This window comes from Rhipicephalus sanguineus, chromosome 3, assembly GCF_013339695.2.
Source record: "Rhipicephalus sanguineus isolate Rsan-2018 chromosome 3, BIME_Rsan_1.4, whole genome shotgun sequence".
Classification (NCBI taxonomy): Eukaryota; Metazoa; Arthropoda; class Arachnida; order Ixodida; family Ixodidae; genus Rhipicephalus; species Rhipicephalus sanguineus.
In genome coordinates this window covers 159,593,072-159,615,438 of record NC_051178.1, presented here as the reverse complement: position 1 = coordinate 159,615,438, position 22,367 = coordinate 159,593,072, and the positions used below count along the sequence as shown (strand labels likewise).

The 22,367-nt window shown below is 45.2% G+C and overlaps 1 protein-coding gene across 1 annotated transcript; it reads left to right on the top strand.

Moving 5' to 3' along the window:
* The first annotated feature begins 20,291 nt into the window (after positions 1–20,291).
* LOC119386029 (uncharacterized) lies at positions 20,292–21,188 on the top strand. The gene has a single exon (XM_037653381.1). The coding sequence runs from the start codon at positions 20,292–20,294 to the stop codon at positions 21,186–21,188; it is 897 nt and encodes a 298-aa protein (XP_037509309.1).
* Positions 21,189–22,367: the final 1,179 nt, after the last annotated feature.

The window sequence follows — 22,367 nt, the reverse complement described above, 5'->3', positions numbered from 1 at the left end:
AATCAGCTATTTGACGTCACGCACATGACAAAAATCTTGTAACCTTATCGTTTTTTTTTCATTATTTCGTCTATCAATTTATTACTGCTTTCGTCAATAAAAATTTCATTTGGCAGTCAGCGCCCGTCCGTGTGCCACTTTCCTTCATCCGGCATTTGCGCTGTTTTTCAAGTTTTAAGTTTTGTACCAACTAACCCGCTTTTCGCCGCTTCTCCGGTGACGGTTCTTTTGTGAGCGTGTCGAAGTCGTTATTGCTGTGGCCGCCGCAGCCGCCTTGTCTAATGATGGTTGTGTTCGAAGGTGCATTACATCCATCGCCAATATGGGATGTCATATAACACGGCAGAACAACAGAAAGTCGAGCAAAAAAAAAAAAACGTCCCACTGAAGAAGTACGTTTTTTCATTATGCTGCGAAACGCTATGTGGTGTAGATTCCAGCAGGGCATGTGCAATCTGCTTGCACAAATCCAACCTGCCTTGCAGCGTTGCAGCTGCTGCTCTATTGGATCTGCCTTAGTGCTCTTGAGTTGCGGAGGTTAACAAGCAACGGGCGACATTTGCACAATCCCTATAGTTGCAACCTGCTTAGAGAACTGCGAGCTCGTGTTGTCATGAAAATAATGAACAGTGTAGAACTATTTCACGACGCACGCTGATTCTTCTTCTTCTTTTAATTTTTATGTTGCAAAGTCAATTCTCCGTTGATGCACTGCTTTGTTTAACAACACGTTTTTCACCAGTACATGAGTGTAACACGCATTCAATGGCTTGCTTTCACCTTCGCAGCGCGAGGGGCTCCCTTCGCGGCTGAGAGGCTCGCATGCACGCAAGAGTCTCCACCACCCCATTCCCCTCTCCTTGTTTTGCCGGATCGTTCAATAAAGTTGTTCACTCACTCACTCACTCACTCACTCACTCACTCACTCACTCACTCACTCACTCACTCACTCACTCACTCACTCACTCACTCACTCACTCACTCACTCACTCACTCACTCACTCACTCACTCACTCACTCGCAGTTCTGTCATTCTATCATTAATGATTTATTCTTCGAAATCTTCTCTTTATCTGATAGTATTGCCTCGATGAGTAGTGCACGTGCGTGGTGCGGACGGCTTTTGGCGCCATATCGGGCTCTGGTTTGCCTTTAGGTCAAACGTCAACATTGTACTCGTTGTCCAAATACACTTGTAGTGTATTGTATAATCGCTGGCGCACTCACTACATCTGACAGTATCGTGTGCGTCATATCTCGATGCTCGAAGTGCCGTAGATATCTTCATGCTCCTAGAAAGAATATATATAAATAAATTGCGTTGCCTTTAACTTTTGCTTTATGTAGCCTAAATTGAGATCAGACTTAGGGCTAAGCATTTAGACTTAGTGATACAATACTGACAACCTGTCTCCTTCACTGGATCTGGTTAATTTGTTCTGGCTGGGAAAAAGTTCCTAGGCGGTGCAGATTTGCTGCGTGTTGAGAACGCTACACAAGGACGCAAGAAGGCAACTAACAGAAACTGTAGCAGCATAATATTTAAAAAAGCCTTTATCGTGATTGTGCTTGTCTCTGCGAATATTGTACCTATGGGACGCTGCCCCGGAACGTTGTTTGCATTTTTCTGTCGAAGTTGGGGCGTCTTGGGCTGCGTCACCATCTTCCGATAACTACCTTGAGTGCGCGTTTTAGGGGCGAAGCTCCTTATAGCATCACCTCGTCGGTCGTCGCTCCGTCCCACGTTTCCCCGCCGTCACGTCTCCCGTATCATTCAATAAATGGCGCTGTCCCATAGAGATGCATGCAAATTGCAGCTGGGTGACGATATACTAGATGGCGCTGTCCAATAGAGATGTGTGCAATATGTGTGCAAAAAAAAGAAAAAGAAAGAGAAGAAAAAGAGAAAAAGAAAGGAAGAAAAGAAAGGAAAAGAGAAAAAAAAGCAGCGACACCCTGCACGCTAGATGGCGTTTTAGGTGCCGCTGCTCTCAGATTGGCTGCTGCGCCCGTTATCTCTCATTCTCCTTGATCGTCGCCGTACGTGGAGGAGTGCGCTTGCCGGATCATGCTGCTTGGCGGATCATGGACGACGAGGAGCGCCGGTTGTGGAAGGCCGCTGCGTCTCGTGCTCGTCGGCAGGATCCCGAGGTGCGAGCTCGAGAGGCTGCCGCCAAACGAGCGCAGCAGTAATCAAAGTGGCGTATCGCTTTGACTACTGCTGGGCGAAACCACTGAACTTTTCGCGGTGTAACCATGATTCCTTCAGGAGCTTCGCCCAAGCTCTTCATCATTCACCCGTGGATATCCTGTAATTTTTTAGATATACGAAGTTAGGACATCTCGCTCCCTAGAAACGATTGTCTCTTTGGGCAGATAAGCCTCCGCTCTTCTAGAATGACGAGGGCTAGAAGGGGCGCACAAGTTGTCGCCGTCTGAGTTGTAACATATATGCTCATAGGCGTGAGCAGGGTTCTCTATTAGGGGAGGGAAGTTTCACCGCAGTGCCACAAAACTTCTTCCCGACCCCCTCCCACTGAGGCATTTACGATCATAACGCAGTGCAAAGACGAGGAATTAAGGGGGAGGGGGAGCAACCGCCCCCTGCACTCCTTGCCCGCACGCCAATGTATATGCTCCTATCGTTGTGGGTTATCGAATCACCTAGTTATCTCTGGTGTGTTAGTCTGGGTCATTAAAACTTGTCACCGCATGTTTTTCCCTGCAGAGGGCGTAGTCGAATAGGTGGATTTAGTCTGGAAACACTGCGCCATTTGCATCTTCGACTGCTGCGAACTTAGGCAGCATCGTAGCCACCTTTTCCTAATAAAGTGTAGTAATATACAGCACGTGCCCACATAAAGTGACAGGTATATTCAAGAGACCTTTCTATGCTAACGAATTACCGAAATTCGCCAATCACTACAGCTGTCTAAGGTTAAAGCAAGAAATTCACAGACGTGTCAATGGCTCCCCCAAGCAAATGTGGCTGAACAATAGAAAAACGATAAGTAGACGATCGAGCCTTTGACTCCGTTCGCTAACGAGCCCACCACGCCACTTAGCCTTTCCACGTGCTACATGCCCGGCTATGAAGATGTTTTCTAAATAATACATCGACGAGAAAGAGCAGAAGTACGCACGGAGAATCGCTGTCGTTTACCTTTGACGGTAATCCTCTGTCCCTTGCGCTCAGAGGACAGATAAGCCCTGCGTAATGCACGTGTAACTCGCGATAGTAAGCAGTGGTACATATACATATGTGTGTGTGCGTGCGTGCGCGTTTGTGTGTGCGTATGTTTGTGCGTGCGTGTGTGCGTGCGTCTATATAGCAAGCCCACAGTGATCCTAACGTGGATGCAACTACAGATGATGAACGAGGAGAGCGCGAACGGCAGCTGTTTGGATCAAGACACGCGCAGGAGTCCCTACGGTCGGAGGCTTTCTCCTTAATCACCGAAGACTTCGCAAGAAATGCCACAGTCCTTCTTAGTGGAGCTCACAAGGCGTTATCGATTGCGCAATGGCTGGTCCGCATGAATGGGTCGTACTACGCCGAGTACCCATTGCCATCGTACATATCACGCAGCCCAGCAAACAAGGATTCCATCCAGCGCTTATTCCTTAATGACGACGATAAGCTCCTACGTAGCGTTGATTCGCACCGCGGGCTCTCCTGGCCTTCGGATGGTCCTTCGCTGTTTTTCTCAGTATTGCCCCTCCCCCCCATCAGTATTACCACACTTCTGTAGGAATAAGGTAGTTCTACAGAAAGAAGAAAATGCGCAGATACTTCCAGAACCACGGCTATATGTAGCTCATCTAGTGATGCACTCCGAGTTTGTGCTTAGTATGAGCTCCAGTGGACCACTTCGGGGAACCGCGGCTGAGATCAACTGGAAGAATTTCGTTGGCGGATGCATCACTATGCGGAAACTTGGAGTATTCGTGTTGCATTGCGATTTTTACATAAGTACAAGGAATTCACGGTCATACAATACGTTTTACTACATGTTATATTAGTGGCACTAGGAGAAAAATCTGAAGGCCGACATGTTTGCCACATTTTCCTTTCTGCTTTATCCTCAATTGAGCGCTGGTGGATAACACAAGCCGATGCACTTGAAAGAGCTGTGAGGACCATATTTGTGCTAGTGCTGAGCGGCTACGTCTCTTTCACGTATTTTCCATTACCGAATACGGACAAATCGCCATATCATAAAGTTTGGAGCAATGCCAGTTGGGAGCAATGCTTGTTGCAAGAACAAACCTTTGAAGTTATCTATTGAGAACACTTCACCTGACGCAAATATCATACAGTCGTATAATTTTTTTTGAGGTAGACGGGCTTATACATAACTTGAAGCAAATGTCTGCATAAACTGTCATGCTTATGCTAGGTTTCACTCTGCTTGGTTCTTTTATGATTATTGCCTCTGTAAGAATGAAAAAACGCGATAGCTCTCTTATCGTTGAAGCCTCGAAAGAAACGTTGCGGTAATGCGAAAAGCAATGAAGCTCGATGCTTGGAAACGAAGAATGTAGCTTGGCATGACCAGCAGCCGGATTTGAAATCCTATTTTTCAACACCCATTTTCCATTCAGCTCCAATTCAGTTCCGCCGTCTCGAGGCGTTTGCATATTATAAGCGCTTGTTTGGACAAGGGTGATCCAGTGGAAATTGCCAACGCGGATCATGAATTGCAAGCGAATATGTACACACACAGTGCGATAAGCTTTACCCTTAAACAGAGGGTTAAACGAGGAGAAACACCATTCGGCATGGTTATTCGTTCAATTAAAGTACCTGATAGTACTTATCGAACATGTATCCACGTAAATAGCCAGCTGCACACGTCGCCAAGATTTCTTTGGATTAAGCAGCCGCTCTAAAATGTAATATCATGGGGTTTTGTGGGCTGCAGGCTCGTGTTCCTGGAATTTAATGTCAGAGAATTTACCGTAAACCAATATCCGCATTCTTATAAAAAGTTAATATTCTAATACACTGCCAGAACTTTTATTTTAGTCATACTGTTTTATAATGTGTATAATCTTCAAATACGACCAGGCCACACGCTAGGGTACTCGCGACCGACATGGTTTATGAATTTACCCTTGCGAACTTTGATCAGGTTCTTTTCACCAAATGGTTTCATGTGCTACTGTGAGCTTCGGAGTGGTAAGTTAATATCATTATATTTCACATATATCTAAGAGGTTACATAAAGCGCGTTGGCTTTCTGTACTCGCAGAGTAATAAATAAACATCCAAATTGGCAACATGAGAATATGCACCACGAAAATTATTATTCTCCACTGTACTTCAGCTTGATATGCAGCCAACAGTGGCTCACTGTAAATATTTTGTCACAGAGGGGCCAATGTCATGATGTCCCTAATGACGAGAAACAAGTTACGTGGTGCTGTTTAATCCTCGCAGTTGCTCATCCATCGCGCCCAATGTTTGGTATCTCACACGAAGATGTTTATATTTTTCTATTCTTGAGGAGCGAAATTTTGTGTTGGAGCAGCCGTGCTTTCATGTACGTATCGAGGAGACCCGCTACATCAAAGTCATGGACTCTTTTTGGTTCCTTACATGAGTTAAATAACAAGTCAAGAAAGAACATCGCTCTTTGGCGGCACGTGCACTCTCCGTGGTTTATTTCCGTGCTTGGCTTTCGGGATGCATGCCCTATTTATTCGGACTCCTCGAAATATTGTTTGGATGAAATATTTCAGAAGCTAATACTACTCGTCCAGATGACAGCTAGAAAAACGAATGCACGTGATTCCGCAGCTGCATGGTGGAGATAACAGGAGAGTAGCGATTTATCGTTTTTCAGAATGCACATGCTCACTTCTCAATGTCCGCATAAATCAAAGCTCACGGTTGCTCCGAAACCTTCCAGTGAAGAAGAGTTACGTTAGCATGCATTTGGGTAAGGAGGCACATTTTCATTGGCTATAAACTTGAAAACGAAGAAAAAATACGGAGTAGAAGGTAGACAAGGGAGATGCTCGAGTTCGATGTTGTCCGTGGCTCTATGTAAAAGTTGATGGACTACCGGGAAGAAATCGGATGCAGGAAGCACGCTGCATTCTGGTTCTTGCTCAAGCTCCATCTCCTGGTGTCGACGAGATGTGAGTAAGTGCTCCCTCGGCAAACAACTTGCTTGAAGTGCATCTCGATTGTGAAGCGTCGAGATTCATGGAAAAATGCTCCCGTGCGCTGATTCCCTTCGCTACACCCAGGAATCTTTCGTTGCATTAGAAGCAGCGTATTGGAAGCGCCGTTTTTTTAAATGCAAGACATTTCTTAGCGAACCTTAGGTACTTTGAGCGTTTCTACTATCTATCTATCTATCTATCTATCTATCTATCTATCTATCTATCTATCTATCTATCTATCTATCTATCTATCTATCTATCTATCTATCTATCTATCTATCTATCTATCTATCTATCTATCTATCTATCTATCTATCTATCTATCTATCTATCCGCCTACGTCTGGGTGCTCTCATGATCGCCTTCTTAACTTGGTGTAGACCAAATTTGGCATGGGAGGTAAGATGATTTCACGAATCTGATTGTATCGTCATGACATGAATAACGTAAAAATCCTGCCGCGTACGTCGTGAAACCCTTTCCTCCAGACACGTGTGGCACATACCCGTATACTGTAAGCGAGTATGCGCCACAGCAGATTGACAGTTTATATCTTCCCGGGTGCAGAAACCTGGAGACTTACAAAGAGGGTTCAACTTAAATTGAGGACGACGCAGCGAGCGAGGGAAAGGAAAATGATAGGTGTAACCTTAAGAGACAGGAAGAGAGCAGAGTGGGTCAGGGAACAAACGGGGGTTAAGGACATCATAGTTGAAATCAAGAAGAAGGAATGGATATGGGCCGGGCATGTAGCACGTCGGCAGGATAACCGGTGGTCATTAAGGGTAACTGACTGGATTCCAAGAGATGGCAAACGTGTGAGGGGGAGACAGAAAATTTGGTGGGTAGATGAGATTAAGAAGTTTGCAGGTATAACGTGGCAGCAGAAAGCACAGGATCGGGTTGATTGGCGGAACATGGGAGAGGCTTTTGCCCTGCAGTGGGCGTAGACAGGCTGATGATGATGATGATGATGATGATCTTCCCAGGAACAGCGAGAACAGACATCAGTAATTTACATGCGACAGCGTAACGAAAAACTGCCATTGGCAGCGTTGACCCGACTAATGGAAAGAATAAAGGTCAGGATCTCAACGGGAATCGATTCCAACCAGTCTGCGTGACAGTCAGGTATTCTGCCACAAAGCCACATAACGTTTTGAGACTGCTTTGGAAAAAGACCCTATGCATGCGTAATGTCGGTGCAGCATCAATTGTGGTTGCAGTGCTGGCTGTTCAATTTTATAACAAAGCAATAGACATTACATGTGTACTCATATATGCTACAGGCGTCATGCCGGGTTAACGTCAATTGTTGTTCAAGTGTTGGCTCCGCTTTCATAGAAGTCTAATAAACACTACACTTGTATTCCTATGATTGACCAAGCTATATACAAGCGTTGCTCGACCACAGAGAATACGCTAACGAAAGTTACGTTTGATATTAAAATCGTCGCACCGTAAAGTGCACTTCGTTTCGATAATACTCGCGTCTGTGCCCTAAAGTGAGTGCTGACGTTACGTCAGACCATAAGTTACCCTTTAAACGCCAGCGTAATCGACGTGCCTGGTAAGGCCACGATGTGCACCAAACTACTGCGCTTACAAAAACACGTCGATCCACCTCCTAACGCTCGGCTCCACGCCAAAACATGCAGCATAGACAACTACTCTCTGACTGCTTCGCATAACACCGATTTCTACAAGGCGTAGGATCTGCCGAATTTTTTGGAGTTATGGCGCGTGGAGCATGAGCCCACCTATCGTCGTGCGCCAATACCCATCAATAAACGTCAATAGAGAGAAAGAGAGAAATGTTTTAATGAAAAGCTGGAGATGTTTGCCTGGCTATTCGCCTGACATGCTACTCCAAGTGCTCCAGGGTGATAATTATGATATATACACTGATAACCACACACACATACAAGTGCGTTACAGCAAGCAATGGACAATGTCTCTCGACAACATCTCGTAGTAGTAGTGTCCTTGTCAACGGTGAGCCATGAGGCAACTTGGCTTGCGACAGGACTCCACACTACGTGCCGTACGGAGTTGTTCGTCGGTGTTTTTTGTGACGGCTGGGGCATTAGATTGCATGAAACAGCCGAGAAAGAGAGGATCTCTGGTCTTATTGCTTGCGTCTCACTCATGAATGTTAAAATAACGGTGATTGATAGGAGCTCCTGAATGATTCCTGTGTAGGAGTTCCTGAAATACAATTTCTCTGTGCTCTGTCTTTAGTCCACTATAAATGTTGCTATAAGGAATCGCCCCTCCTCTCATTTTCTGTACGTATTTAATAGATTAGGCTCATTATTATTCCTTAAACGAATAAATGCCGTTCTTGCTAGATTTGTTCCCTTTTATTTTCGAAGTATGATAGTCCGGAGTTTAGTACTTACATACATTGTTTTAACTACAATTAAAGCTTGCCTTGGGGATATTTGAAGTACCATACTTGTTCTACAAAAGCAGCACTGCAAAGTTGAATAAACACAGGGGCAAAACCACACAGATGAAGCTCGTCTATAAACTTTTGTAAATGCGTTTTGCCTTTGAAGTTTCGCGCCAGTGCTTTTTCAACATTGCACTGCCGCTTTTCAAGTGTATATACTTCATTAGCTCAGACTTTCAAATCGGAAACCGTCACCAAAGAGGAATCACGGTCGAGCCTGAAAACGTAGCGTGGCAATGCCATCGGGATAGAAGTGGTTAATATTTGCCATGCACTGCAAAGATATAACCGTTTCTGTTTTTCAATTAGATTTCCTTGCTTGGCAAGGCGTTCTTCTATCTGCTGTTCGTTAGTTAGCTAGCGCGGAGTCACTTCAAGGTATAAGCAGAGCCCCAACAGTCCCCTTCTCAGGCATTTGATTTTACAGGTGGCGCCGTGTTTGAAAAGCTTCATAATTGTGTCATGATGGTACTAGGAGTTTTCAAACTCAGGATACAACAAGAAAAACAAACACGCAGGGTGTTATTTTGTCTCCAATGTTGCGAGTGCATTTAGTACCAATATGACTGAACTTTTACGATCAACCCAAAATCGACACACAAAGCTAAATATATGCTAGATATACCTGTTCCTTCAGGTCACATGCTTGTTCACGAACTAACTGCATGATCATAGGCTAGATAGTGTATTAATTCTATTTTAATTTTCTTTTCCTTTTCCGTGAGCAATATAATAAACATGGCTCAGCGCCAGATAAGTGTACGCGTCCAAATAAATGTATCATTCAATAAACCAAAGCCATGCTTCGGATGGTAGGTATATTACTTTTAATGTGCAGACAGACAAGATGTCTTATATACCCCGTAGCTATTTCCTGCAGCGCTTCCTTTGTCTTCTCAATCTTTAACTTAATATAGATGCTGAAATCAGCTTCTCCCTCTTTACGAACAGTGAATTTCGCTTTGCAAATTGTGTCGTATTAATGTAACTTCAACGTTTCTTTTGCTGCTTCGGGGGATAGTTGCGAACGTTACCGGCGCTTACGTCACGAACGCGGATGTTACATGCCCCTGCTTTTCCTGCTGAAGTGTCCTAGCGGAGATATGTTGCTCTTCTGTGCTTCAGACCTATGCGCTAAATACGCGTAAAAATGGCAAGTCGTCGCTTTTCACGTACAAGATAAAATTCCCATAGAAGCGCACTGGATCAACCATTTAAGAGATCTAAGAAGCATACTGAAAATTGGCAGCGCAAACAAACGGGACACAGAAGAGGAACACAAACAGGCGCAGATCTAAGGTGGAGATCTAAGAAGAAATATCGCTGATACCAACGTTTTTACTAGTTCTCTTGTCGTAGCGTTGTTTTCAGTATCGTTCACTTTTGTACTAATGGCAGTCGACGCGACAAGATATTACAAAGCTTTAATATTATGCTCATTGAGGTATGCACTTCTTCCTGCGGTTGAAAATATTCTATACAATTTCTCGTTCATCGCATACCCGCCATTCAACGTATCCCAACTATTTCAACGTGTGCATTTTTCTCACCTGTCATAGTTGGCTAAGAAAGGAACTGTGCAATAAAGGCAGCACCATTTTAATTAATGATCCTCACTTTTTTTCAACCGCTATGTTAGCGCACGAGCTCAAATTCTGTGACCTGTCAATGTTCAGCTCTACCTTAATTACCTAACGCGGAAGCTTCGTGTTCGCTAGTAGCAAAAGTATGCCTTGTACAAGTACAGTCAGCGTGACTTGCATGGTTGCGATAGCCTACTCTGGTATGCTCTGAGAGCCTCGAGATTGCATGAAGGGAGCAGGCCGAAAAAGGCTAAAGGTTATGCTTATACAGCAGGGTGCGAGAAAATTACGGCGGGAACACACGTGTACCCATTTCCCGAGGGAACCGGAGTCGTGTCTGAAAGTGATGAGTTAGCTCAAATGTGCTTCGCCTGCACCATTCTAGCTCCTTGCACTACTAGAAGAAGAGTTGCGCTTTCGCTCGTATAGTGCAGCGGGTTGCGGCATCTCCACATCTCATTCCTCTCGCTCCTGTAAAAGTTTATATATTTTTCGCGAACAAGTTTAACGTGGCAATCCCAGGGTCACCGTTGAATGAATAAGAACGTAAGAGAACGTGTCGACGAAGTCGTTGTTCTTAAAATCATCTCATCTAACATCAATGGGAATCTTCCAGCTTATCCATAAGTAAGTGCATTCAAGGGCGAAGCCATTCGCGATTTCTCCCGCTAAAACGAGCACGTGACAACTGCCTCTGTGAGAGTTTGTTTTATAAACGTGGTGATTTCGCCTTCATTACAAGGTGCCGCATTTTATATGAACAATGCACGCGTGGGCTGAAGCATTAGACTGAAGTAGTATCTTTTCCGGTTGAACGCACATGCATAATTTGGAGTATAGCTCCGGTGGCACTGTTATAACTTTGCTGCGCTTCAAATTTAATCCCGTTAAAGCTCGTATTTTTGTACAAGTGTTCGTTCCACGTTTTTGTTTCTGTTTTGTTTTTGCATGAAAGAATAGTTCAGGCGTTGCATTAATATTTACCCTGCTATCATTGTGCACGAAAGGTACCCCATTGGCTGTACATGTTTCTTTAGAACACTACACGCTGTTGCAGTATTTTTCTATTATCAGATGTATGATGCACGTATATAAATGAAGTGTAAGCGTCACAATCAATAAATACTGCTATCCCTTCTACATGCAGCCATAAATAACTGTAGTAACCCTGCACTGAGCTGTAATAACACTGCACATGTCACACAGCAGCGCTTCTTGCAAGAAGCGCTGCTGTGTGACGATGGACGCTCTTACATTGCTGATTTTTACAAGCTCTGACGATAACACTCAGATATATAGTGCTCACGCTAAATGTGGTTATATGAACAGCCATAATTGCGGCTAGTACTGGGAATGTTATGTCGGTTGATTATTAGTAAAGTTATAACCAATATGCAAGCCACATTTTCCCGAGCAGAACGCCGATAGAAATAACAATGAGATAAAAGCCTATATAAAGTAAGGTTAGTAGATTTTTTTTTCGGCAATGAATACTGCAGCACACTTCCGTTAACTAATTCACTTATAGGGAACAGTGCAGTGCGAGCACAGGCAAACATATATATCAGTAGATTAACGAAACGCTGGCTTTCATAACACCGGCGAGATTGACAATGCAACCAGGAAGGAACACACGTGTAGTGGTTCCTCTCGCTTTCTTTAGATAACACAAGCTGCAGTATTAGGCACGGGGACATGCGGAAGTGTCGGTGGAGAGAGTGCGCACGACGCGGCTAACGATCGCGGCTGGCTCAGCCTTTGGAACCACCGCATATTAGGAAACGCCGAGATATGTCGCGCACGTCGGCTTGAAAGGCAGTTGCTGTAAGTAGCAACAGCACGAGTGACTAGAGGAGGAGTCGCACGCTTTCCCAACTGGAAAGTTTTGAAAGAACGGCTGTCTAAACAGTGCTCCGCCATAAAAACGACTCTGGAAGTCAGGGGTAGATTATGCGCTCTGTCGGCGCATGCAGCACGTTATATTTAGCAGCCACTACTGAAGCTTTATTGACCGACCCGGCGTTACTCATTTCCGTTATTGAGAACACATACCTTCAGAATTTGTTTCTATTTTCTGTATGGGAAGATTTCCCATCGTTACGCAAATACAAGGTTCTAATTTGTCATTAAAAATATCATGACTGCTAGCACTCTGAAGCTGCTCAAGGCTGCTCGATAGATAGATAGATAGATAGATAGATAGATAGATAGATAGATAGATAGATAGATAGATAGATAGATAGATAGATAGATAGATAGATAGATAGATAGATAGATAGATAGATAGATAGATAGATAGATAGATAGATAGATAGATAGATAGATAGATAGATAGATAGATAGATAGATAGATAGATAGATAGATAGATAGATAGATAGATAGATATTGCCTACTGCTGGCAAGTTAAGGTTCTCTCATGAGAACATAATAAAATAGTGCCGGCGCATTACCATCATCTACCTCACTCAGTTGAGTGCAAGGCACACTAAGTTTTCTTTTTCTTTTATATCTACAGGACCTTTGCGCCAAATCACAAAGTTTTAACTTTCTTACGTCACGCGGTGCACTGCACAGATGCTCTCCCCAAAAATGTTCGTCTCAATCCGAGGTTCTCGGAATCTAAGCAATTGCAAACTGCGGACACGTGGTCGGCTCGGCATTCTGCCAGCCACGTGCCATTGAAACTTTGCAGAGACTGCGGAAGCCAACCCACAAATGCGCCTCGTCGTTAGCGGATCCCGATCCATCAGGGTAGCTCCACTCTTCCGCTGCATACAGTGTCGCGAGCTTGCCGAGAGCCGGCCAGAAATCAAAGGCCCTCCCCGTTTATTCCAACAAAGCCCTTTCGGCGGCAGCAAGCGTCCACGTAGTGCTGTCGTGTCGTGACTTGCTCAAAGTGTTTTGCCTAGAGTAGAGAAAGGAACAGCCCGAGCCGCCTCCGCAATCGGCCCGGCGGTAACGGTGAGCTGATTGAGAAGCGCTGCTGGGTCCGTCTGTGCCCCGTATGAGTGTTGATGAGGTTTTCGACTAATTGACTGCCGGTTTCGGTCTCGATCCTTGACATGTCTCTGATCATAGCTGTGATTCCGGCAACAATACATCAATAAACGGTAAAAGAATAAGATTGAAATTATTAAAAGCACTAATATTAGCAGCCTTTTTTTTTTGAGCCGCAAATAAGAAAGAGATCGAGCCTTTATTGAAAAAATAATCAGAGCTTCAACTGAGCATGATCTGCCTCGAGTAATGATGAAGCTTGATAGGTTGCAGAAAACAATTTCCGGGACAAAGAAAAAACAGCAAGTGTAAGCGCTTAAACTGAGATAAGAAAAAGTGCGGCAATAGACTCCGTCATCTGCGCGTGTGTCACCTTTATGGTATTTTTAATGATTATCAGACGTCATCTGCTATTTGTGATTATCGACGTCGTTTCGAAATGGCCACTTCATGCGTACTATATGCTTTACTAAAACTTACAATGAACACATATGGCAATCTTATCACATAGATTACTTGAGTGCGGATGCATCAGTTACGAAGTGACCAGGGTGAGTGGGGGGAAGCGCTCGCCTGCCTTGCCGCATACCTTACCAGCCTTAATTAGCGGCCGCATTTTTTTCTACATACATTCAGCACAGTGCAAGAATGAGCCTCGCACAAACACACTCCGAATGTTTATCCGACCAACGCCAGAATTAGTTTGTATACCTCATTCTCAACCTATTCTTACTTTGGCTTAACTTTCTTGATGCCATGAAGCGTTCGTGTCGACGGTTCTTCCTTCTTTTGTATTTGTGTGTGTGCGCTGTTTTATGATGAAGTTCGACCAACTCGCCCAAATAGCCACCATGAAATGTGCCACTTATATGGGAAGGACATAACCTAATACAACCTTCATGATATTTCATATTTATTAATATGCACAAAGTTAACGCCTCCTTGGGGCAGAGTTAAACAGCTTGTAACCTGGTGATCTCTCGTATAAAAGTTAGCCTGTGCGTAGCGATAAATTTGCTATGCACTATTACTATACTACCTAGTTGCTCACTGCCATGGTTACTAAAGCTGGCCTGGTTAAAGTATGTGAACATGTTTAGATCACCAGAATATTGGAAAGTAGATCAGCGTTCCAGTAGCACAAATGGGGGTCAGAACGCCTAATATGGGTTAGAATCCCACTTTTAGCGAAGGGCTTTGTGACCAATTATTATTTTCTCTTACCTTATAATTAATAAAAAATCACTAAATCTGCAAATACCTTCCGTCAATCTTTTCTTGGCTGCATAAAACCAAAGTCACGTGTAAATACTACGTGCACCCGACAAGTGCCATGAACCAGTCATCGGCAATGGTAGTTTAGTTGCCTACGCGATCTAGATTGTCAGGCTGCAATGTCTCGAGTACTGCGTAGCGGAGAGAAAGCGGGAAATGTAATGCATACATAGTATGGAATCTTCGGAGGCGAAGTGAAACTTGGGCAGCATTTTTGACGAGGCAGACTTCAAAGATTTTTTTCTTCTGCACAGAACGGGTGGGATGCATGAAACTTCATTGCCAAGCAGAGGAAAGACACTTATTGAGCAACTAGGATAGGAAAATGTCGTCAAGGAAAAGATGATGCGACAGATGGCGTGGTCTCACACTTTAAACTAAGTTTCTCGAGCCCATTTCATTACGATATGGTAACTTGGTTTTGAAATTGGATATAAAAAATGTAAGCTGAGAAACCTGTAAAAGGTGTCGCCACTTGCTTCGAAGAGTAGATTTGATGTTCAATTGACGTCGTGGTAGCGGATATATCTTACGAGTGTATTACATCATGTTCTCATTCGAAAGTGTTTGATATATCGATGGCGTGCTCGAGCCTCTTGCGCGTGCCATATGCGATTGGAGAATTGTGACGGGAGATCCACACGGTACTGTTGAAGAATATATAGCGTGGGGGCGCAGGGTTCCTCGATGCGATGATAGTGAATGAAGAATTTTTGTTTTTTGGTTCTGTGCTGGACCCTACTTAGTGCTTCAGTTCTGCTGGCGGTAGAAGAAGCGTGATACGGCGTGAAAGTAATTGCAGTCGCCACGCGGCGTCCGTTCTCAAAAGTGGTATGGATGTCCTCAGGCCTTGGTCATCAACCGATCGTGCAGCTTCATCCTCACGGTCAATGCCGACAATTTTGCAATGACTCGGCAACCATTAAAATGTAATATCATGTCCTTCCTCGAACGCTTTATTGGTGGTAGTCGTGCCTCATCTCGTACACTGATTGTTTGTGTAATCCGTGCCGTAAAGGAAGCCATAGTGTTTGTAAGGCTAACCTCGAGTCGCAAAAGATAGCCCATCGATTAGGGGGCTGCTGAAGAATGTACTTGACCGCACCTTGAAGCTCTGAGAGTTCTGCTGCTGTCGACGTCGTGATGTGAGAAAACTTGAACTGTAATAGTACGTTACCAGATGGAACAACCACCACTCCGGTAGAACTGTTGGAATTAGTGGAGCTATCGGTGTAAACATGCACGCGGTCAAAGTAGGTTTCGTTCAACAGGCGCAAACACAACTGCTTCAGGGCTAGCGGTGACATGTGTGCCTTTTTAACAATTCCAGGAACCGATAAGTCAATGGAATACGCAGGGTTTTTCCAACGCGCGCCTGTATTCGATTGGCCCAAATTTACAACTTCGTTTGCCATCCGAGCTCTCACGACGCGATGCAACTTTGCTGTGTCGCATGTGGTTGGGCGTGGCATTTACGAATGCGTATTCGGGTATCATTGGAATGACCAGCAGTGCGGCATGCAACATTTACGCCTGCGAGGAGGCGCTTGAACACATTCTATGCCACTGCCCATCATACCAGGCTCAACGACATAGTATGGAAGCCAAGCTCCATCACCTGGATTCAAGACCACTGACAGAAAATATCTTGGGACCTTGGCCGTGGTCTCGCATATGCGCGAGGCCACGAAAGCCCTCTTGTGCTTCGTGAGGACCACTGGACTTCAGGAGCGCCTGTGAATTAACAGCGCCAGTTCGTGTTGTGTAGTTTCAAGCTAACTGCTCATCCATCTCTTTCTTACTCTTCTTTTTTCATCTCCACCCTTTCCTTTCTATTATTCCCCCTTCCCCCACCCCAAGTGTAGGGTAGCCAACCGAGCCATAGCTTGGCTAACCATCCTGCCTTTCCTCTTCGCAATCTCTCTCTATGTGGGGTAGAAAACTCCACTCATTCCATTTGCTGAGAAAGGATGACGTTTGGAAGGCACAGTAGCGCGACGAAGAATTGAACAGACAATCATGCCAAGGTATAAAGTTAATTATGCCAAGGCATAATTCTCTTTCCTTGGCATAACTGTCTATCCCAATCGTATGGTCGTGTCTTACAAAGAAACGAGCCACTCAAAAAACAAATTCTCCTTTCTTCTTAGCGTTTATTGCTTTTTTTTTACGCCTGTGGGCTTTCTGGTATGATTCACCTGGGCTCTCTCTGCTAGATATTCACGGTGGTCAGGGTGAGTGAAGTAATCACTTAGTTCGTCGACGTATAGCTCTAGCCATAGTTAACGCTAACCATACCAGCATTTGTGCTGGAACGCTGTGACGCGGTTTTAGACTCTTACATTTATTTTGTTCACAAATAATAAGATGTGAAGATCAATGTTGCCCCAACAAATATACTCTATACTTTCGCTGTCTCACAAGTAACGCGGAGCAATAAGACCATTCAACGACGAATGTGACTGAATAATATTGCAGAGCGTTCAGATTATTTGTAACAAAAAATTGGCAGATCCCAAGTACCATGAGAATCCATTTTATGCGAAGCATGCGCAGGAAGGTGACTGTGTCGCAATTTTTCACATTGTGCTAAACGTTACGGAATGACGCTAGATAAATGTGCAAATGGTATACGCACACACATAATTTGAAGAGTCGCACATGTATTATATAGCCAATTGTTTACAGTTGCTTAACGATGCCAACCGCAACATAAGTGTTACCAACACCAAACGCAGTAAGCTGATATGTAGTGCTTATATTCTTCAATACTGGATAGCGCGAATTCTAATAGGACAGTGAAGGAACACAGATGCAAAGAAGAGGCGCTACTCGCAACTAAGCTTTATTCAGAAAAGCTTCCCTAGATATATACACAGCCGAGTGGCACGCGCAGGCGCACTGCACGTACGTTACAGTCACAGTTACAGTTGTTAGAGTTTCGTTACGGTTGTTATGCTTATACTTATCCGTTATGACAGGGAACGCACACACGTTTCACGAACCCATGTGCATGTGTGGAAGAGGTTCTTGGCAGTTCTTTAATAAGGTCATCACCGCGATCAGTGAGCACTAGCAGCCGGACAGGACTTGTCATCGGACATTCCCAGGATTTAGGGACATTTGTATGTGACGCCATCTCTCGGCGGCAGCAACGGGGTCTTGTAATAGCTGAATGATAAATAGGCGAAAAAAATCATATCTCTTGAAAGAAGGTAGTTATCAAAAACCACTCCGGGTTCTATATAGCAGAGACCTTCTGGAACGTTTTGGAAATATTGCAGTATCACACTACAAAGCGTGTGCCTTCCCAGGACAATTGAACACCGGCATTAGAAACACATGGGGCCCCATTGTAAAATACTTAACACTCAGGGAAGCCACGCGGTTTGTAGTGCAACACTGTAATTTTAATAGAACGTTCAAAGAAGTCTCTGCTGTATAGAACCGGGAGTCATTTTTGATAACTAGTTTTTTTCCTCGGATATAATTTTTTTCGCCTATTTCCCATTCAGTTACGGCAGGCCACCATTGTCACCTACGACAGATGGCGCTACATGCATATGTCCACAAATCCTGGTCATGTCCATTCGTGATCCCGTCTACGAACGGTCCAAGTGCAGTGAAGTTCGAGGTATACAGTAGATCTGGTGGAAGCCGCGGATGGCTTTTACGAAGAAATGATCTCTGATTCCTTCTGTCCTAGAGGTGGCACTGAGGTCTGGTGATGCCCTGTCCACATCCAAGCCATCTTTCATGGCGTCTAAGAACCAGGCGTTGTTGTGTTTCGATAAATCAATGCTGAAGTCACCGGTAATCATGAGGGACATGGCCCTCTCGGCAGAGTTATTGTAGGAAGCATTGACCCCGGTTTTTGCGTAATCCACGTGCTCGCCGTTGCGGACCACGTGGACGAGTGGAGTAGCCCAGCGCCATCCAGGGGTGCTCTGTCTTCTGCTCCCTAACTTTCCTTGCGTCGGCCGCTGTGGTGTAGTGGTTACGGTGCTCGGCTGCTGACCCCAAGGTCGCGGGTTCGATCCCGTCCGCGGCGGTCGCATTTAGATGGAGGCGAAGTGTTAGTGGCCCGTGTACTGTGCGATGTCAGTGCACGTTAAACACCAGATTGTCAAAATTTCCAAAGCCCTTCACTATAATGTCTCTCATACTCATATCGTGGTTTTGGGACGTAAAACCCCAATAATTACTTTTATTATCACTTCCTTCCGTGTCAGTGCGTATGTTCGCGCTTACTGCGTTGATTGATACTCTGTTATCACCTGTGGCACATACCCGTATAACATGAACACTGGTATGCGGGTATGTGCCACACGTGACTAAGGGAAAGGGTTTCATGACGTACGCGACAGGTATTTAGCGTTATTCATGTCATCACCGGTGAATCGTGTTCGTCATACACTCATCCTATGCTATGCCAATTTTGGTATATTACGACCATGGAGACGTTCGGGAGAGCGCCCAGACTTAGGCGGCTAGATAGATAGATAGATAGATAGATAGATAGATACTCCTAGACTCTTCAAGTGGGTGAAGCACCGGAATGCCGAACGTTGCGCCACTTTTTAGCCTATGACAACGTAAAAGTGTCATGTGTCCAATACGAAAGAGCGCACAGCACCCCACCTGCTGAACTAAGAGAGTGTCTCGTCGGTGAGAAAGTTTTGACTCGCCAATGTGATCAACAATAAGTAAACGCAAACATTTCCATGAACTAGAGGGAACACTTTGAAATGACACAAGGCAGAAAAGCTATAACGTCCTTGCTTTCTTTTTTGTTTATGTTTCTTTGTCGATTTGGTCCGTATAGAGGAAAAGCCGCTTTCGAACCTCTGCAGTGCGTCACCGCCGAGTTCTGTGTCAGTAGAAAAGTAGAACGAAAGCTGTGGATTCAATTTGTGCAATGTCTCGTTCACTATCGCCGTTCCGCTTTCTTTCCCCGTCAACTGTCGTCGGAAACTTGCGATAGCACATCCACGCAAATGCACGGCAAACATACGTGTTCCCGCAAACCCTGCATGCGGTGAGGTGAGCTTGCGGGATACGTGCGCGTCGAATGCGAATGCATATTTATGATTTCGCAGCGCGTGCATGCATGGTGTAGACTACGCATTCCGTGGGAGTGACGCAGCTGCCGGAAATGCTTATTTGAATAAATTACGCATCGTTCACGCGCAGGAAAACAAACGGGCTCCAGCTGAAGGCAGGGAAAGAACAGCGCCCAGAACAGCGAGATTCCAGCTTCGGAAAATTTACGTCTGCGTGCTCATTAGTCGCGTTTTCTCTCGACGATGGAATTCAATTAATGGACACAAGGAAGGAACTGTTTCGAAAACACGCTCTTATGGAATTCGGCGAATTAATTTTTACGTGCAGCGTGATAAACATTCTCTCTTATTACACTTTACTGTTCTTCAGTTTTCCCAGCTGGTCCTATGTATTATTCCCGACAATTAAAGCGATGGGAGTGCTAATTAGTTGTTCATTATTATAGTTAAATGCACTTTTCTGCGAACAATTGACTCAAAGGAGGTAGACTGTGTGTGTATCGGTTACCGCTAAGACCGTCTATGTACGCCACCCAGTCTGGCAACGCGCTCGAGCACTTCCGGTGCTAGTCGTGTACGATGCATACTCTAACTATCCGGAGGTTGAGGAGTTGCATGGGACCACGACAAGTGAAGTCATCAATAAACTCTCGCGGGTATTTGCACGCTATGGCATTCCACATGAGCTCTGCACTGATGGCGGTCCCCAGTTTACAGCCAAGGAAGTTAAAAACTTTGCAGTGATGTTTGACTTTGAGCACATCATCTCTAGCCCCTATTATCCGAAATCTAATGGACTCGCGGAAAAAGGGGTACAAATCATAAAGAGGCTCCTCAAGAAGGCAGGGTCAAAGGAGGAGTTTTGGCTTGGCCTCCTTAACTACCGTGCAGCTCCACTGGAAGACGGTGTCTCACCATCGCAGTATCTAATGGGTCGCAACAGCAGAACACCACTCCCAGACCTTTGCTTGGATTCACCACGGCTGCTATCAAACCCTCGAAAACACAAGCAAAATATGAACACAGGACAGCATCTCCCGCCGCTCCGCCCCGGAGACACTGTTCGTATTTGGTCTGGAAACAAATGGGGCACGAAAGCTAAGGTTTTGGACCTTGTGGCCCCCAGATCGTACAGGGTGCTAACAGAGGATGGAAGCGAATTCAGAAGGAACCGCCAAGACTTACGGAAAACAAAATACTCTAGCAACTCAGCACCACAGCAGCTTCATCCTACTGGACTTAGTAACGCGGGGGACGGGAGTCAGTCAGGACTGCAGGGAGCAACCGATGCAAAACGGGCATTCATGAGCGTTGACCTTCCCTTAGTGACCGCAAGATCAACAGCAGCAGCAAGGGAACAATGTGCGCCCCCCAAACAACTAGAAGCACCTACAGAATCATCGCCCATGGTGGGACCAAGGGCTGCCGAAGAATGCCTTCCTCCCGCACCTCCTAGACAAGCAGGAGTGTCGGGGGAAGATGAGCCTAGAGCGTCGTCCAGCCAACAAACCACCGAGAAGCCAGCTGTGCAGGCCCCAAGAGGTTCAGCCGAGACTGCTATAGAACACCCTTATAATACATCCCCGCGGCGGTCATCAAGAATCAGAAGACCTCCCCACCGATTGGGCTACCAGAATTAACAAGTCTCCTCTTGCACCTTATGAAGGACATACTGTGTAATCAGCTCGTAATTCTAAAGAAAAGAGGATGTATCGGTTACCGCTAAGACCGTCTATGTACGCCACCCAGTCTGGCAACGCGCTCGAGCACTTCCGGTGCGCAAGCAATAAACATCAGTTCTTCCATGGCCACTGTACGTGTCGGTCTCGTTGCATACAGTGTGTTCTTCGAGTCTTTCACGTAGTTTCAATATTTACTGACATGTGTGAGTAAGCGTGGATACATGGTCATTTCTAGCTACATGATTTGACGAACGCAGTGCTGCTTTTACGTACAAGTTGAGTAGAAAGATTCGTGTTCTTGTCCCCTGATATTCGTCGAACCTCCACAGATAATTTTGCAAATGATGTGCTCAATTTGCTGTTCGTCACCCAGGTTCATTATAGCGGCCTCCTTCAGCTGCCTCAATATTGGAACTAAAACGCGCGCCAGCAGCCCTGCTTCGCGCGCATCTAGATAGATAGATAGATAGATAGATAGATAGATAGATAGATAGATAGATAGATAGATAGATAGATAGATAGATAGATAGATAGATAGATAGATAGATAGATAGATAGATAGATAGATAGATAGATAGATAGATAGATAGATAGATAGATAGATAGATAGATAGATAGATAGATAGATAGATAGATAGATAGATAGATAGATAGATTAAGAAAACGCTGAAGCAAGATGCTGTCTGCGTTATGCGAGCACTCGGTGTCACTGAGAGAGGTAATTGGCTCCCTTGGCGGCACTGAGCTTGAATGGGCGCTACATTTAACGTCGAGAACAGGTGCGCGTTTGCGAGCACCGGAGGTATTCAATGGTCGATGCGTACGTGTGGCGGCGATATTGAGGCTAAGGCTATTCAGCCCGTAGGCGCATGGAGTAGAACAAAGTTCCACCGCAGCGCACCCCACTCTTCCCTGCCCCTTTCCACTGAGGCTCAATGAGAACACCAGGCAAAGACGAGTATCGCAGGGGGGGGGGGGGGGGGGGGGGGGGCTCGCGCTATCGGACCCCCCTGTGCGCACGCCTATTATTGAGCCCAATAGCTCAATCCCTGCTCGTTGTTGTGTACGTAACGTCCTGATCCCAGTCTTTATGTGCTGTCCTTTGCAGGTATTGCATGGAGAATCGCGATACTTTGT

Excerpts from the sequence above, each read along its gene's own strand:
- LOC119386029 (XM_037653381.1), top strand. The coding sequence starts at position 20,292 with ATGTTTGACTTTGAGCACATCATCTCTAGCCCCTATTATCCGAAATCT.